At 39.1% G+C, this 17,947-nt stretch overlaps 1 protein-coding gene across 1 annotated transcript in view; it reads right to left on the bottom strand.

Moving 5' to 3' along the window:
* The window catches only part of LOC111158483 (Rho guanine nucleotide exchange factor 33), a 46,168-nt gene extending 29,018 nt beyond the window's left edge, over positions 1-17,150 (bottom strand). The window contains exons 1-7 of the mRNA XM_022520526.1: positions 17,126-17,150; positions 15,480-15,529; positions 8,211-8,375; positions 7,573-7,694; positions 6,483-6,625; positions 3,558-3,617; positions 2,529-2,753 (exon numbers count right to left, since the gene is read on the bottom strand). Of these exons, the coding sequence (XP_022376234.1) occupies positions 2,529-2,753; positions 3,558-3,617; positions 6,483-6,625; positions 7,573-7,694; positions 8,211-8,375; positions 15,480-15,529; positions 17,126-17,150 (790 nt within the window). The remainder of the gene's footprint in view (positions 1-2,528; positions 2,754-3,557; positions 3,618-6,482; positions 6,626-7,572; positions 7,695-8,210; positions 8,376-15,479; positions 15,530-17,125) is intronic.
* Between the last annotated feature and the right edge of the window lie 797 nt (positions 17,151-17,947).

Below are 17,947 nucleotides of genomic sequence, written 5' to 3'. Positions count from 1 at the left end.
AACAAAAGGGAATCTAACATAAGAGAACTATGAAAGGAATTCCTCGGAAGAGTGGAAAGTCCCAGGATGGCAACAGTGCAACAGGCCTGAATGGGGGTAGGAAGACAGAGGACTCTAGGGCAAAGGCTTTGGTGGGGAAGGAAAGAAGAAGAATGTAAATGATAGATTTTCCATTACACTGCTAAAAAAAATTAAAGAAGACCTATATAAAGGGAGACAAATACCATGTTCTTTGATTGGAACACTCAATACTGTCAAGTTGTAAATTCTCTACTAATTGGAATAAAAAGAATATAGAGTCTAGAATTAGACCCACCCATATGTGAATCACTTGATGTTCTTTACACAATTCAATATGGAAAGAAACAAAGATATTTTTGATAAAAGGTGCTGAAGCAGTTGGACAGCCATATGGGAAAAAAATGAACCTGGACTCCTTCCTCACACCATAATTGGAGCTCCTGGCAGACTCAGTCTGGAGAGCATGCAACTCTAGATCTTGGGGTCATGAGTCTGAACCCCACATTGGGCATAGAGTTTACCTAAAAAAATCTAAAAAAAAAGATAAGTAATAGATCTATATGTGAAAATTAAAACTATAAAGATTTTAGAAGAAAACATATTAGAATATCTCCACAACTTTGGGATAGGCAAAAATCTCTTGGAAGGACACATAAGTCACAATCTATATAAAACAGTTAAAATTGACTAACTTCACCAAAATTAAGAACATCTATTCATCAAAAGACTATTAAGAATATGACAAGGCAAGCCACATACTAGAATAAAATATTCTCCACACATACATCTAATAAAGAAATCATACCCAAAATAGATTAAGAAATTCTACTAATTGATAATAAGAAGATAATGCACTTTAAAAGTTGGACAAAGGACTTAAACAGGCGCTTCATAAAAAAAGATGTACAAATAACTAAAGAGCACATGAACAGATGCTCAACATCATTAGTCATCAGAGAAGGGCAAATTAAAACTACAATACCAGTATACCCCACTGAGAATGGCTAAAATTAAAATATTGGGAAGGGTGTGAAGCAACCAGAACTCGTGGATATTATTGGATGGAGTATAAAATGTGCCAACCACTTTGGAAAACTGTTTGATGTTTTCTTTCAAAGTTTAGCATAATCCTGTCTCCTAATCCAGAGATTCCACTCCTACGTATGCATCCAAGAGAAATGAGGGCTGACCTCCAAAAAAAACTTGTACAAGAATAGTTATATCCATTTTGCTCATAATAGTCCTGAACTGGTAACAATCCAAACATCCATCAACAGGAGAACAGATAAGCAAATTGTGGTAAATTTATTTAATGATTGAAAAAAGAAATGAACTACACATTATACTGAGAGAAAGAAGCCTGACTCAAAAGAGTACACATTGTATTATTCCCTCTGTATGAGGTCCAGGAACGGACGAAACTAATCTACAGTGACAGAAGTTCGAATAGTGGTTCTTAGGGTGGTAAGATGCATGAGAGAACTCTCTGGGGGTAACAGAACTATTGTAATCTTGATCCAAGTAGTGATCACAAGAGGCTATACATACATATATAAAAAGTCAATGAGCTTAAACTTAACCTTTATGAACTTTGCTGTATGTAAATTATCCCCCAGTAAAATACTGATAAAAAAGGGCAACATAAACCTGTTTTAAAACATGGAAGCGGGACGCCTGGGTGGCTCAGTTGGTTAAGCAGCTGCCTTCGGCTCAGGTCATGATCCCAGTGTCCTGGGATCGAGTCCCACATCGGGCTCCTTGCTCAGCAGGGAGCCTGCTTCTCCCTCTGCCTCTGCCTGCCATTCTGTCTGCCTGTGCTTGCTCTCTCTCCCTCTCTCTCTCTCTGACAAATAAATAAATTTAAAAAATCTAAAAAAATAAATAAATAAATAAAAAATAAAAAATAAAACATGGAAGCAAGTACCAGAAGAAACTGTGAAAACAATTTAAAGTGCTTGCTGCTTTCTTCCTAATAAATGTTTTAGTACTATTTAACCTTTCACATGTTCAGTAGTAAAAATTAATTTTTAAAAATTGCCTTCCACAAAATAGTTGGGGGGAAGAGCCATTATGTGACCTATAATAAGCGTTGAGTAGCAATCTGTGATACAAAGGAGAGGAAGGAAGGGAATAAGGAGAGAGGGAAGAAAGACCCTGTTGATATTTCAGTAGCAGAATACTGATCCAAAATGCACATACTGAAGATTTTGCGTCACTGACTACATAGTTCACAAAAGCTGCCCTCCTCACCACCAACTTTATGCCTTTTTGTCCCCCCAAAGCACTGTTACTAAAAGTCATGGATACCCAGATTCGAGGTGCTGGTCCCAAGCTGGCCATGTGACCTCAGGTGGGTCCCTCCACCTCCATAGTCTTTAGAATTCATCTGAAAAGGCAACTGGAGACTAAGTGGTCTCATATGTCCCCTGAACCTATACTGCAAGGATTCTAGCCTGTAGGTTTCCTGTTCTGCACAATTTCAGCCTGTATTTCCTCGCGGGACTTACCAGCTAAAGAGGTTTCACATAAAACATTTTCCAAGGAGCTGTGTCTGCCCTGGCCAGCATCCTTGAGTTTATCTGGGTGGTCTTTCGTGACATATTCCTCGCCCCATTCTTTACCATCCTTTGGCTGCCTCCACACACCAGATGAGAGATGGCTCTTGGGCTGGATATCAGCCGAGAGGCAAGACTTCAGGTTTTCTTCTGCTTCTGGAGTTGTTGGGTTCATCCCTGAAAAATAACACCTGCCATCCAGATCTGACTTTTTTAAAAACAATTGTATTTGTTATTAACTCTGAAATATTATGCCCCTGTTTGGGTACAAACTATCCCCCAAGGATTAAATACATCAACTAAGGTTTAAAAGTGTCCATGGTAGCAAAGGATCTGTTTCTGGCCTATGCATCCTCTACTCTTTTTATGCAGTCTCTACTAAATAAGGCATTTTTAAAAAGATAAATTTATAAAGTAATATAATTAATTTGTAGTAAGTATCCATTGACTCCCTGTATCTCCTTTCTTTTAGGCAAGCACACCAGGGAGAAAAATGCAGAGGAAGAAAGATGCCAAATACAATGTTTTCTTTTGGAATATGTCATCCTTGGCCCTGATAATGGTAAGTTGCAAAAAGGAAGGAGGAATGGAGGGAGGGAAGATGAAATAATTTATAAAATACTGGTGGATAACTTTTAAGTTAAGTAAACTATAAAATGTGTCCATAGACAATTTATTTTATGCTACATATACCTATGAGTTTCTTAGCAAATATTATCTCAGTGGTAATTGACGTGAGCCGGAAAGAACCAAGAATACTGGTTTTGTCTTGAACTTCTCCACCCCATCTCTCTCCTTGGTTTAACTGAATCACTGACTTACTCCACTAGACATCTTGGAGTCTTAGTAACCATAGTGCTTTATCTTGCCTGACTTCTTTCAAGCCTGGTTTGGGACTGAGGGACTAGAAGCAAGGAAGTTAAGTTGGAAGCTGGGAAAGGGTAGAGTTGCCAGAAAAGAACTAAACACAGAGCTACTTACCAGGACCCATCATCCCCTTCACATTACTGTCTGCGACATGCATGGATCTGGACTCTTGGGCTGCAGAGAAAGGAAAGTTTCCATCAGTATCCACTAACAAGGGCTGGCACCTTCTATGAGCCAGACACTTGGGACAGACTCAGAGTTGACAGCTTACTGAGGGAGACAGAAGAGCCAAAAATAAAATAAAATTTCAAGCGCTCAGTATTTTCACATTTGTAAGAAGATATAATAAGTGGCACTTACCTCCCAAACTACCACAAGAATTAAATGAGTTAATATGTGTAAACTGCACCAATTAAGAGCTAAATTCTTGTCTAACTATAATGGTGAGGATGAGGAGAGCCAGAACGATGCTGTCCAAACGTAAGTCAGACCCTGCCACTCCTCTGCTTAGCCCTCTAATGGCTTCCCCGGTCAGCGTAGAAGCCCAACGCTTTATAATGACCATAAAGCCCTAAAATATCTGCCCCCTCCCATGCCTGCTGTTTCCTTCTTTTCTTCAAAACTTCATCTTCTGTCGTCTCTTTTGTTCACTCTGCTTTACTGCCACTGTTCCTGCTCCAACTTGAACATCTCAACGATGTTCCCGCCAGGACCTTGGCATGGGCTGTTCCCTCTCTTCCCCCTCTGTATGCATCAGCTCACACCCTCACTTCCTTCCGGTCCTTACCTGGCACTGTCTCTAAAATTACAGCTGTTGCCCTATTTTTCTCCCTATCACTGACATGCGACACATTTTTTCTAGCTTGTTTGTTGTCGGCTTCCCCGAGGGCGGGGATGTTTATTGTTCCGTTCATTACTATCTCCCACCATCTACATCAGCGTCTGGGGTGATGGATGGGTAGAAGGAAAGACAAACAGGTGGGACAGTCAGCACCTTGACTGCAACCTCATGAAAGACCTTGAGCCAGAGGCACCCACAGATTCCTGACTCAGAGAAACTAGAACATGATGAATGTTTGCTATTTTAAGCTACTGAATTTTGGAGCAATAAGTAACAATTGTACCATTTTATAACAGTGGGTAAGTGGGTAAGCCAACCCTTTCTAAAGGTTAGCCCTTGGATCCTGATTTTTAGCATAACCTATCCTATCCAGAATGTCTTCTTATGGCACATTATTTGGGAAAAATTCTGCAGTAACTCAGTTGACTAAACTATGTTATATAAGCCACGTCTGTTATTACAGGGAAATAAGGAAGAGTTGCTACCACACAGCTCATTGAACTCCATCTGAGCACTTTGCAAATATAATTTTTAATCTTTTACCTTATGAACACGTTCAACTTCCCCAGCAGACCTGGCATTGATCTGACCTCTACTTTCTGAGGCAATCCTATATTCTTTCCTAATAAGACCATCTTTTTACGTCCTGCTCCTCATGACATGGAGCAGAGAAAATAGAACCACCTGTGATGAACCCGCTCGGTCCCCAGATGGATCAGTGAGTTTTCCCAAGCTGCACCTATCAGTCTCTAAAGTACCGACTCAAAGGGATAAAAAACTACAAAGAAAAAAGCAGATCCATACTTTGAAGTTATACAGATTAAAAGCCATCTGATTTAGATTTTTTAATTTAATGATTCAAAACACATTCATCATCTAGGAATACATTGTGCCTTAATGCATAAGGGTAGAAAGCCACCAGCCCTGCCCCAGAGGAGCTTACAATTGGTTGAGAAGGCCTTGAGCCTCTTTTGGAGAACTTCTTTTTGTTAGCCAAAAAAATCTTAAAAAAAAAAAAAAAAAAAAGGGCGCCTGGGTGGCTCAGTGGGTTAAGCCGCTGCCTTCGGCTCAGGTCATGATCTCAGGGTCCTGGGATCGAGTCCCGCATCGGGCTCTCTGCTCAGCAGGGAGCCTGCTTCCCTCTCTCTTTCTCTCTCTCTGCCTGCCTCTCTGTCTACTTGTGATCTCTCTCTGTCAAATAAATAAATAAATCTTTAAAAAAAAAAAAAAAAGGACAGTTCCTCTAAACAACATTAATGTCTACGTCACCCTGCAGCACATATAAGGTGCTTTATTAGACATTGCTGAGCATACAAAGATGTAGCAAATGTGTAACCAGACATGGTCATAGACAGAGGTGGCTGGATGGAAAGCCTGTTTCTTTAGCTCTGCCCAGGAGCAGTTTTCTGGCATCTGTTCTCTCATCCCTCAGATCAGGGGAGTTGCTAACGACTGTCAGTCCACAGACAGCACCAGCCCTGGTTATCCAGAGGAAGAGGCGTACAGAATTACACTGTCACTTGTGTCACTCCCTGCCACTTAAAGCAGATATGATTTTCTCCTCTATCAGTGAAACCTTGCTGAAAAAAGAGCTGAACACACAGTTTTATGCTAAGAATATGCCTATCTTTAAACTGTCTATGCAGAGAGACAAGAGTGGAAAGTAATGTGGAAAATAAAACAAGTTATTAGAGTGAATAATTTTTCTAACATTTTTCTCCTAGGGTTAGTGTTTGAAATTTAGAACCCAGATAAGTATTCCCCCCCCCCCAAAAAAAAAAGCTTTTAAAATTGGGCAGATTCCTCTGGTCTCTTAGACTCCTCTGGATTCTTTTTTTTTTTTTTTTAAGGTTTTATTTATTTATTTGACAGAGAGAGAGAGAGAAAGAGTACAAGCAGGGGGGAGCTGCAGGCAGAGGGAGAAGGAGAAGAAGGCTTCCTGCTCACTGGATTTGGGGTTCTATTTCAGGACCCTGAGATCATGATCTGAGCTGAAGGCAAATGCTTAACACACTGAGCCACCCAGGCATCCCAGGATCCTGTGGATTCCTATAAATTCCAGTTATAGGAGGAAAAATTCTGAGCTATACATCATTTTCCTATAAGGATACAAGACATAAACCCATTCTCACTATTACTCAAGCGCTAGGAATCAAGGGGAAAGGCTGGGCTCATTCAGTATGATTTGCAAACTGTACCTTTTTCATAGGCCTGAGAAGGCAAAAGATTTGTAAAGTCTTCACTTGGAAGAACAGGCTCAGGGATATTGATCGAACGGAAAGGACTTCCTTGTGCCTGAGCAGGCCCAGCCTGCGGGCCATGTTCTTCTTTCTGAGTTTTCCTGGGGAAGGAAAACAAAGGGTCTTAATGCCTGATGGGTTAAGAGGAGAATCAGTTCAGAATAACCCGAGAAAAATTCTGAATTATTAGGTTGAACCATGTAAAAGTGCTGTTTTTGTAAATTAAAAAGTTAGATACTAGCAGTTCTTAGGGTTCAACTTAATTCATTGCCAAAGCTGGAGAAAAAATTTCAAATACATACAAATCACATCCTAATTGTAATATCTATATTTTTGTTTTTCTGTTCTTGGCTTCTTTGTCATCAGGATCTGTACAGAGTTAGCAATGGTGACAATTTGCTTGGGATGATTTACATTCACTCAACAAAGCAACACAGAGGTACCAGGAAGTAGCAGGTCTTCAACCACAAACAACAAACCATTCTTCGGGGTCACACAAATATTATTACCATATTTCTATTTTAAATTTGATAATTTAAAAGTTCCAACTTGATATAACAATAATGATCATATACGTTTAATGATGAACCTTCATTGATTCAAGCTGGTTGAAATGTTAACATAAATGTATTTTGGATGGTAGACGTAAACTAGTAGTAGCATTAGAGAAATTTTAGAAAACTAATTAAAAAAGAAAATCATGAGTGACCCCACTATCTTAACATACAATTATCATCTTTAAATATATGTTTTTAGTTGTTATTTTACATGTTTTTTACAGTTGAAATAAAAGTCTACATGTCATTTTATATCCTTTTCATTTCACTTTCTATTATATTGAGTGCATTCTCCACGCAACAGTTACCAACCATTTTTAAACATAACTGATTTTTATGATTCTATAACCGCCATCACAAGCTGACCTGCAGATCCCAGCAGTATATAGCCACTTAGCTATCTGCTGATAGAGGGGTTGGAATTCTCAGTGTCACTGTGCAAGCCTCTGCTTATGGGTTTGCCATTGGGTGGTTTTGTGTAAGACACTCACTTGGCTTTAACTTTTCGAGATTCCCTTCTCTTTTCCTGCTGAAGTTGTTCAATTTTCTGTTGCATTTCTTCTTGCTTGGAAGTGATGGCTTGAATCATTGACATGGCATTGCTCAGCTCTTCCTGAAAAATAGGAATTGATACATCTTAAATTTGGCAAAAAGTAAAAGGGGTGAAAGGATATAACATGATATCTAGTATACAATAAGCTTTTAATACATATTTGCTCAATGAATGAGAGATGAACATCTTCTTTCTTTCTTTTTTTTTTAAGATTTTATTTATTTATTTGACAGACAGAGATCACAAGTAGGCAGAGATGCAGGCAGAGAGAGAGGAGGAAGCAGGCTCCCCACCGAGCAGAGAGCCCAATGCGGGGCTCGATCCCAGGACCCTGGGATCATGACCTGAGCCGAAGGCAGAGGCTTTAACCCACTGAGCCACCCAGGCGCCCCGAACATCTTATTTCTATTGTAGTCTATAATTTTAACACAGAGATCCAAGAAAGAAAAACATGAAACAGATTTTTTTTTTCCATGACAATTAGTGAATTTGGCTGCTACATGAAAGGTGTTTTTCTACATCTGTGACTAAGACCAAGAACCCTCTGTTTAGCTAGGGAATAGAAGAGGAACCTACCTTGAAATAGTTCAATGAATTCTTCATCTCAGTAACTTTTTCTTCCATGGAACATCGACAGCTCTTAACCTTCTCTTCCAAAGCATATTCTCCATGTTGAATTCTTGACAGTTCTTGCATTGCCTCCGTGAATCCAGTTTTGAGTTCAGAGGCCAAGGCCTGCAACTAAAGACAATCACCAAGAGTGAATTCAGTTTTCTGTAAACTGTTATGAATATTACCGCTGGCCCCTTGAGTTTTCATTTTGTTTGAGAAACCAGGCTCCTGAAAATCTACAGACCTCATTTCCTGGTAGACTAAAGTGTAGACAACATATGGCAAACTTGGTCCCATTCTTTTAGGGAAAGAGGGAATTTTTTATATAGCACATGCTGAAGCTTAATAGTGACAAGCAAGCAAACCATTAAGTTTACAAGTGCTCCTGTGAGCTACTGTTTATTCTAACACCTTTGATTAAAATGAGATTTACTTGAAAAGCAACATATGCATGTGAAATACAATCTGATCCAATAACTCTTTGAATCCCATGAAAGAAGGGGTGGGTCATATTATCCCTGGTGTTGTAGAAGATGAAGAAATTCAGTTATATTTCCCTTAAAAAATCAAATGATAAAAAGAGTAATAACTAGGCATATCTGAGAATTTCTTTGAAAGGGAAGAGGCCATATATATAAATATATATACATTATATATATATATATATATGATGATATCATAGAAAAGGAGTAAATGGCATTTGCATTTGAGTGGCAGGAAATAACTACAGTGTTAGGAGCTCAGCACACTGTTGTTGATAGTGATGTTGAATTATCTTCAGGAGTCAAGCCTGGTCCTGTAGGAGTACGCACATTGGACTTCTGTTGTCAACTTCCATACCATGAAAAATGTATCAATTCTGGAGTCAGATAGGGTACAAATTCTAGCTCTCCTATGAGAAGTAAGACCTGAGGCAAGTTGGTTAACCTCTTTGTAGCAGTCTCTTCCTGCATAAAATAACTACTGTGACACCTATTTCACAGGGCTGTCTGGACATTAAATGAATACATATAGGTAAGCTTCCTGCCACAGGGCATGCTTGGTACAAAGAAGGTGTTCGAGAAATTTAATTCTTCTCCCCCTTTCAGTGACACATCAAAAAGTTAAGCACAAACAGAAATGTGGAGAAAATGGAGCACTTCTAAAGTTCGGGTTGTTGGGTTTTTTTTATTGAACAAATGTAAAGAAGCATTTTCAACACACAGAAAGTTAAGATAATAATAACAATAAGATAATAACATTACTTTCTTGAAATTCATGATCTTACACTCTGCTAAGGAGAGGAACTCGTAGCTTCAGTTCTCTCTTTAAAACAGAACTTTTGACAACATTAACAAAATTCCTTCCAATGTGTACTTCTAAACATTTTCAGAATCTGGTCATCCAAAATGATTCCAGCTCACAACGACACCTCCCACTATAAAACGACTTGGTCTCCTACACCATATTTTTAAAATACAGGGTTTGGTTCACTGTGCCTCACAAAAGTTTCGTTCAAGGGGCGGGAATAGTGAGAAATAAGAGGAGTCAAAGAGATCATTCTGAGGACAAAAGCAGGACCTGCCAAGCATTCAGGGCTAGAAGCATGAGAAACAACACAAGCCATCTATATTTCGCCACAATCATTTTTAATTTTAATTAATCTTTGCGATGGATCTTTGTACATGTCCTAATCTAGTCATCATAATGGATTAAATCACCAAGTCCACTACCTTTGGTCTGATAGTTCTCATTATGTAAATTCATTTTTAGTGAACAAAATAAAATCAACGGCAATATAATATTAAAGCAAAATCTGTGCAAGTTTTAAAATTGAAGGAAAGAAACCTGACATTCATTCAGGTGCTCTGGTTTTCTGTTTGAAAAAAAAAAAGGGAACCACTATCCGACAGAAATAGGTTTCATTATCACTGCTCCCTTAGGTGGATGTATGGAATTTTCCCCAGGAACCAAAAGACAGCAGGAGGATCCTAGGGGAAAGGACTTTTCCTCACCTGTAGAACCCCAGCTCTCAAAAAAAAAAAAAAAAAAGTTGAGTTTCCCTAACAGCCAGGTTATATAGGGACTTTGGGGATTTTGAAACCATTTTAGGTTAGGAACCCATTTCCTTCCCATTTATTACTTTGAGCCCCTTGGGTACCTCCCACCAAAATAACACTATTGACTGATAAACAGCTTTCCATCCACTGATCAGCCAAGGAAGGGATGCCATATGTGAGCATAATCACACCGGAAACGTGTCGCCTTGAAGACGACATGGGGCTCAGCATCTTTAGCTGCTACAGACTAGTTTTCCAGTACCAACTGGCCGTTCCTTGTGAATAAAAAATACTCTGAGGACATGGACTTAACATCTTGTCTCTGCTCTCGCTCTTCAACTCTCTCATTTGACAGCCCACAGCCCACCCCAAGGATTAGAAACGGGTGTCTACCTTGTTCTCCAGCGAGTTGAACACGTTCCTCATCTCGTTGATTTTTTCATGAAGCTGCTCTAGAGAGGTTATGATCCCTCCATCCTGCCGCTGGAGGCGGGCTCCCACCGGAGGCAGGTTCAGGGAAGACTTGTACTTCGAAGCCTAGGGTACCACAGAGGGCATCTTAGGCTCAAAGAAATAGGGGAGAGGAGTCCGAATTCTTCCTATTTCCTGTTCTTAATTTCTGTTTCTCAATTTTCTTTACTTTCTTGGTGAATTTTAATTAATGTCTTCCCATCACTTTTCACCAAAGTTCCCTCAAACTAATTTTCATAAATTATGCAAGTTGTTCCAACTTGTTTTTCACACAGACTTGCCCTTCATTCTGTTCCATTATCAAGGTCAAAGTCTAGTCTGAGTCCAACTCAGGGGACTGGGCCTGGGCCTTGAGATCCCTGTTAAGTCATAAACGTCAAGATTTGAGGAAGCTCCACAAGGCAGGCCAAATTCCTACAACACCTGACGACAGGCTTTAAGGAGCAGCACACGATGGCAAGGACGCCAACGTAATTGCTTTGGTTTTCCCCAAACCAGGGTTTGTACAGAGGAAATATGGTCTTTCTGCCAGTTTTCATCTTCTTCATTTTAGGCCTCTTTATTAATCCCCAGAAATATGATAATTTAAAACAAAAAGTGGGCAGCAAGTCGTTTGAGTGGTTGAGTAAATTTCCCAAATCTACTCTTCTACACTCCCTGCAGAAGTTGACCCTTAACGTCATTCTTACAGTGCACGACTGAAGAAGATGTGAAGCAGGACATGCTGGAAATTTATCTTATCAATCTGGGAATCACCACAGGCCTAGTAGAATTAATTTCTCTGGTGTTGGGAGATATTCCTTAATGGCAAAAAGAGACTGAGGCTCAAAACGGACTAAACAAATCCTAGAAAACTTTCAAAGGCAATTTTAATGATGAAACCTATTACTGTAGGACTGGTTCCCATAGTTTTTCAGTTAGGGGTCCTTTTGGCACATAACTCATTTTCTTAAATTATTTTCGTTGCAGAGAAAAAGAAAAAAGAAAAAAAAATCACTTCAAATCTCCCTACTTTTATACAACCGCGAATGTTTGGGCACATTTTCTTCTGTTTTGTTCTGTGAATATAAGTGCATACATTTATATGGTTGAACTCATACTACAGATATATTTGCCAAACACTGTTATAAACCCTTTCCTGTAGCCTTCGAATTTTTTTCTATGTGTCTATTTTTAATGGTTACTCGATATTCCATCCTATGGATGTGCCAGAGTTTATCCACCCATTCAGTTTTCTTGGAAATTTATGTTGTTTGTAATTTTTCAACATTATAAATAATGCTGACCTATAATGCTGTTTATTTAAAGCTTGGTATGCATTTCAGATTATTTCCTTAAGATAAATTCCTAAATATTCCTTAAGACGTTGGGTAGTATTTGACTCAAAGGACTAAATTAGTGTATTTAGAAAAACATGTCTTGGACAAAATATACAAAACATAAGTAACGTAAATGGGAGGAAGCTGCAATGTTTACATTCCTGCAGGTGAGCCAGAAACATATTGGAATTCACATCATTAGGCGGGAGTTGGGCTAGGACCAAATGGTGCAGTTACCACATCTGTGGGCCTTGATTGTGGGACCCCACCCCCACTTCACAAGTTAATGGAATGGTATTTTAAAAATCCGTGTGCAAAAGGAAATAATCAGTCTGCAGCAACACAATCTGACTCTGGAGAAGAGAGTGGGTGAAATCTGAGAGGCCTATGTACAGTGAACGAAGGATGAGAGAAAAGCAGAATAGACTTGGAGTCAAATAAAAGGGAATATGAGCTAAAGAACAATCAGTGTATCCACACAGATTCACCGGTTCTGGTAATAATTCTGGAATGAACTGGGAGCTGGTAGTGCTTGTTCTCCTGTTGGCTCCCGTGATCTGATTTGGGTCAAGGTACCTTATTTACCAAGGAGGTCAAATCCATCTAAAAGCAGGGAGCTAATTAGGGTTACGAACATTTTAACACTTTTACTATATTTTAACTAAAAAGTTCTATTGAAGTTTCCACCAATTCACACACACTCGTCAGAACTAAATATTATTAATTATTTTATTATTCACTAATCAGATTGTCATAAGCTTCAAAAGTCTCCATCTTCTCTCCTACTTATTAGCTATCTATAATTCTACTTTGGTAAGTTGTCTGTGTCCTTTGCCCATACTCTATTGAGGTCTCAGAAGTTTCTTTTTTTACTGACTTGTATTGACTACTTATATACCATTAAACCCTTGTGGTATTTTTCTGTAAAAGAATTTTCCTGTTTTGTTATTTGCCTTTGAATTGGTTGAAAATACATTTATGTTGGGAAATTTTTTAATTGTGATGTGGGGGGAAATCGCTAGCCCTCTCCTTTGTGATTTCTTCCAGTGCTTTTTTCACATCCAGAGACAAGATAAATATTCACTCATTCTAAACTTCTATAATTTGATTATTTTAAATTTCTAGGCTTTTAATCCATTTTTGAGTTTATTTTGATTAGGGTAGGAAGTAAGGATCTCTTCTTTTTTGTCCCAAAGAAGAACCAGACAATTTTCCAAACATGATTTGACATCAGACTAAATGAGTGCATCAGACCTCTTGGCTCAAAGCAATATACACATCTTGTAGATATTCATTCATTCATTCATTCAACTAATATTTATTGAATATGTGTTATAATCCAGGTACTATACTTTATGCTGAGGATACAACAGACAGCAAAATGGACTAAGTCCCTGCCCTTGGAGCTTACATTCTAGAGAAGGAAACAGACACTTAAAAAATAAATAAATAAACAAGATACTATTTACTATAATTTCAGGTAGGGATGGGGGGGTCTATCAGGAAAATAAAATAGAAAATGGCTAAAATGTCATATTTTCCTTCAAATTTCATAGTTTGCTCTCCCTTCTTGGTATAGATTGTATTCTATTATAGTTAACCTCTCCCTGCTTCCCTCCTTCCTCTTCCTCTTCTTCTTTCTTTACTTCTCCTTCATCTTCTTTTGGTTAAATGTTGCTTGGAGTAACCAGTCTGGGTTTTAGGAAGCATTCTTTTAAAAACAAGGATGGGGTTATGATCACAGCACCACAGAGGTCATATAGACCAGCTTCGCTTCCACTGCTTCATTTGTTCCACTGCGAACAGATGTACTTGGGTTTGTGATACAATGAGAGAATGAGGCCACCCCCCACTGCCGCTATATTTAGCCAACATTCAGGGAGTGACCTACATAAAATCTATAATAGACTTTAAATCATACCTAAGTTTAAAGACATACTCACAGTCACTCCGATGCCATACACAGGTCAGATGTGATGTGAGCAGAGGAGAGGTGGGCAGGGAAGACAGTTGGAAGTCGTGGACAAGTGAGGCATCAAATCAGCACTGAGTGAAGACTCACTCCTGCTTCCAGGCCTTTGTTCAAGCTGGTCCCTCTGCTTGAAACACCTTTTCCCATATACACTTACCAAACGACCAATCTGTCCTTAAATGCCTTCAGCCAATATTCATTCATCTCTCCACCACATCAATAACTCTGTTGTAATCCTTCCATCAGCCTACCTGTTTGAGCCATTTATTGTATCTGTTTTCCAGAAGGTGGACACTTAAAAATCGATTGCAAATGTCTGTTTTATTTCTCACTAGACCAAGCAGTTGATTTTACACATAGTAACTGCTCAATAAATATGTAATAAATTGAAATGAGGCTGTTTCCTCTACTCCTTCCTACTGCTGGTCTTGGTCTAGGAGCAGCATGATTACAAAAATGTTTTCATAATCCTGTGTTGGCTCGCCCTGATTGGCTCACAGCAGTGACCTCTTGCATGAGATTTCTGGGAACTAGTCATTATTTTCATTTTACTATCACTTAAACTCAACAAATCTAAATAACATTTCCCTTAAAACTCTCCACTCTTCTGGATTCCTATTGTTTTTTCCAGAAGACCACTCCCCAACCAAACCTTAAAACTTTACAGCCAACTTTGAAATCATCCTTTCTCCGAGCCCCCACCAAGCTCTACTAGTTCTTTCTTCCGTCTCCTGCATTCCAGATAACAGTGCCTTAACTTGAGAGGGGAGCATGGATTTTCCTAGCCCAAAGCTTCTTTTACATTACAGATTATATCAGAATAAACATCCATGATTTTTAAGGACAGAATTTTACTTTAAATTTACATTTAGAAGATAGATACCAAATAAATACTCTGTAGAAAGTCAAAGCAGCCCCAAGTGACTGTTGTTGCAAACACACTATAAAATGTTTTGCAGAATTTTTAACTTCCTTAGAAATAAAATTATTCCCATTGTTCAGAGGGAGCTTAACATTTTTTTGATCACCCTGTGTGAACATCTGCAGTGTTAACCCCCTTTCAATTTTCAGTTTTCCCTGCTAAGATAGGAAACAAAGAAAAGCAGAGCTTGCTCTCTCCTCCTCTCTCATGGAGTTGGCATCGCACAGTGTCATGGCCAGAGTGATGGTGGCAACGGGCAAGGAAACCGGAATAGACATGGGAGTGGCCATGCCATAATTTAGAACCTAGATAAGCTGTCCTTCACTCAACAGTTTTCTCAAAGGTGCAATGTGAGCTTAACTCTCTGCCCTGCCTACTTCATGGTCCTGGTAAGCGAACAAACGCAATGACGGAGGTGCAAGCACTTGCGAGTGCTAGAAAACTCTGGACGTAAGCGACAGTCATCACTATCACACACAGGAGTGTTCAAAACAATCTAATTGTTTTTACCTGGTAAATCTGTGTGGAAGGGTTATTCATCGGCATATGTTCATTCTCTCCTGTAGGAAGAAAGAGCTTTGTTCAATGAACATGACTCATTCTGTCCCTATCCTCCTCACACACGTGCAGGGAATAAGGCGACTCATAGAATCTTAAATCTGTGGCTGCATGACAAGAAACCAGTGATATAAGAACAAACGTAAGACGGTGTAGGTGGTTTCTATATTCACATCCTAATGACCTAACCATATCTACCTGATAAAACTCTTGTGGTAACAAAACAAAAGATGTTCTACCACAGTGGGGAAGTTTCTCATCCAAAGTAAATGATTAGTGATCATTAACCAACCAGAAGGGAATGCCCTTGAAGGGTTTCCCTCATGTTCTTGAGGCTAATAGTTTACTTGAGGAGGTAGTTCTGTACTCAGGAAGGCTACACCAGACACCTGTCTAGTTATCACTCTGTTGTTCTCAGGACACCTACATAAAATGTCCTTGCCAAACTTTTAAGGTTTCCCCTCCTGTCACTGCCCAGATCTGCTAAGGTAATCTTACTGTCTTCCTGCACAAGAGGGTTGGTAAAGGGAATTGTCAATGGAAAGATTCTGGGAAGGATGCAGGCAGAAATGAAAGAATATTGGCAACACTAGAGACTGAAACACAGGGCAAATACAAAGGAGGTTATAAAAACCACTTATAAACTAGGGAGAAAAAGGGTTGGCTTATACAAAGGAGGTTATAAAAACCACTTATAAACTAGGGAGAGAAAGGGTTGGCTTAAACTCTCAGAACCACATTGGCTGGCCACGAAGACAAGACAGTCATGTAAATCACGCAGCTCATTCCTCATCCACTTAGTTATATTTCCATTGTGTCACATTGTATACATCAAGAAGTTTATAGATGAAAACAAATATTTGGTTGTATGAATGTGTGTGTATATTGTTCCCTTAAGACATACTGGTGTAGAAAACCCTCCCTTAGAGGAACCAGCTTCAGTGTATTAAGTTCATAAATAATGAAGTTCCTGAGCCCAGAACTTATATAAACAGAAGACTGTTCCTATAAAATCCAGGTGGTTTGAGATCACCAAAACTCCTCACACGAGCTTGGGTAAAGATTACTTAGCCCATTTTATACTGTGTCCCAGCAGCCTGGTATCAGGGCAAGAACCAGAACATGAGAACAGAAAACAGGCTTCCAGATCAAACTTTGACATTTTGTGATTGTAGCCTGACTCCTCTATGAATGTTTCCTTATCTGTAAATTGGAGATGATAACAGAACTATTTCTATATGGTTGATTCTGCATGGTAAAGATGAAAAGAGAGAGCACTTATGTTTCTAGAAGGTGTTGGATGTTTATTATTTGAATCTGTATCTTGGCCTTATTCAGCAGGTTGTTCTGAAGCAAGTCCTAAAGTTATTGCAAAGAAAAATAAGATAATTATTCAGACCAAATTATATAGATAGCATTTCCACATGTCCTGTTTCTCCAGCACCAAGTCTGTGCTCTTCATGGTCATTATATGATGAGAAGGAGATGAGAGTAGTCAAGGTAACATATTATCATGTTTTGATACAATGGCAAGAGAAGACTGAAACCTCTGTTTCTTAAATCCTGAGATCTAAAGCAAGACATAGGAAAAATCTAACCTTGCTTTGTTTTGGTCTTTTCCATGGTGCCTGTTGCTTCTTTCCTCCAGCTGATTCTTCAACATTACATCCTCATTGTCCCTGGATCAGGCCACCCCTTCTTCTCTGGACCTGGCAATTGAAATCAAGAATACGGGATAGCAGGTAGGACTGGTGAAGTAACTGGTTTTATTTTATGTATTAACATAATAATTGAAATGAACAGAGCTATTAGAGGCAACTTGAGGTTTATGTCATTTCAGAAGAGTAAAAATATCAAGTTAATATTTGGTTTAAAAGTTAAAGGTATTTTATAAATAAACATGAAATTCATTACTTAAAATTGTGGCAGTTTTTTAATACACTACTTTTTTTTTGGATCAAATCAATTCCTTTAGACCCATTAATTTTTTAACAGGTTATAGTTGAGGGAGATCGTCTTAAGAAGAAAAAACTTGGGGTGCCTGGGTGGCTCAGTGGGTTAAAGCCTCTGCCTTCGGCTCAGGTCATGGTCTCAGGGTCCTGGGATCGAGCCCCACATTGGGCTCTCTGATCAGCAGGGAGCCTGCTTCCCCCTCTCTCTCTGCCTGCCTCTCTGCCTACTTATGATCTCTGTCAAATAAATAAATAAAATCTTAAAAAAAAAAAAAGAAGAAACTTAAGCAAGTATGAAGGCCAATACATCTGTTTCTATTTCGTTGCACAGTGAGTGCCTTGATGACCTCATTCCCACTTTCGGCCTCTGGTAGACCACTTTATACACAGGGGCTGTTATCAGATGCGGCCTGGTTGTACTGACCGTCACACATGGAGCCGCACGTTCAGAATGCAGTTGAAAAAACA

This window comes from Enhydra lutris, unplaced genomic scaffold, assembly GCF_002288905.1.
Source record: "Enhydra lutris kenyoni isolate GAN:26980312 unplaced genomic scaffold, ASM228890v2 scaffoldscaffold59, whole genome shotgun sequence".
In the NCBI taxonomy this organism is placed as follows: Eukaryota; Metazoa; Chordata; class Mammalia; order Carnivora; family Mustelidae; genus Enhydra; species Enhydra lutris.
Note: the sequence above shows the minus strand (reverse complement) of the source record. Positions and strands in the feature narration are given on the sequence as shown.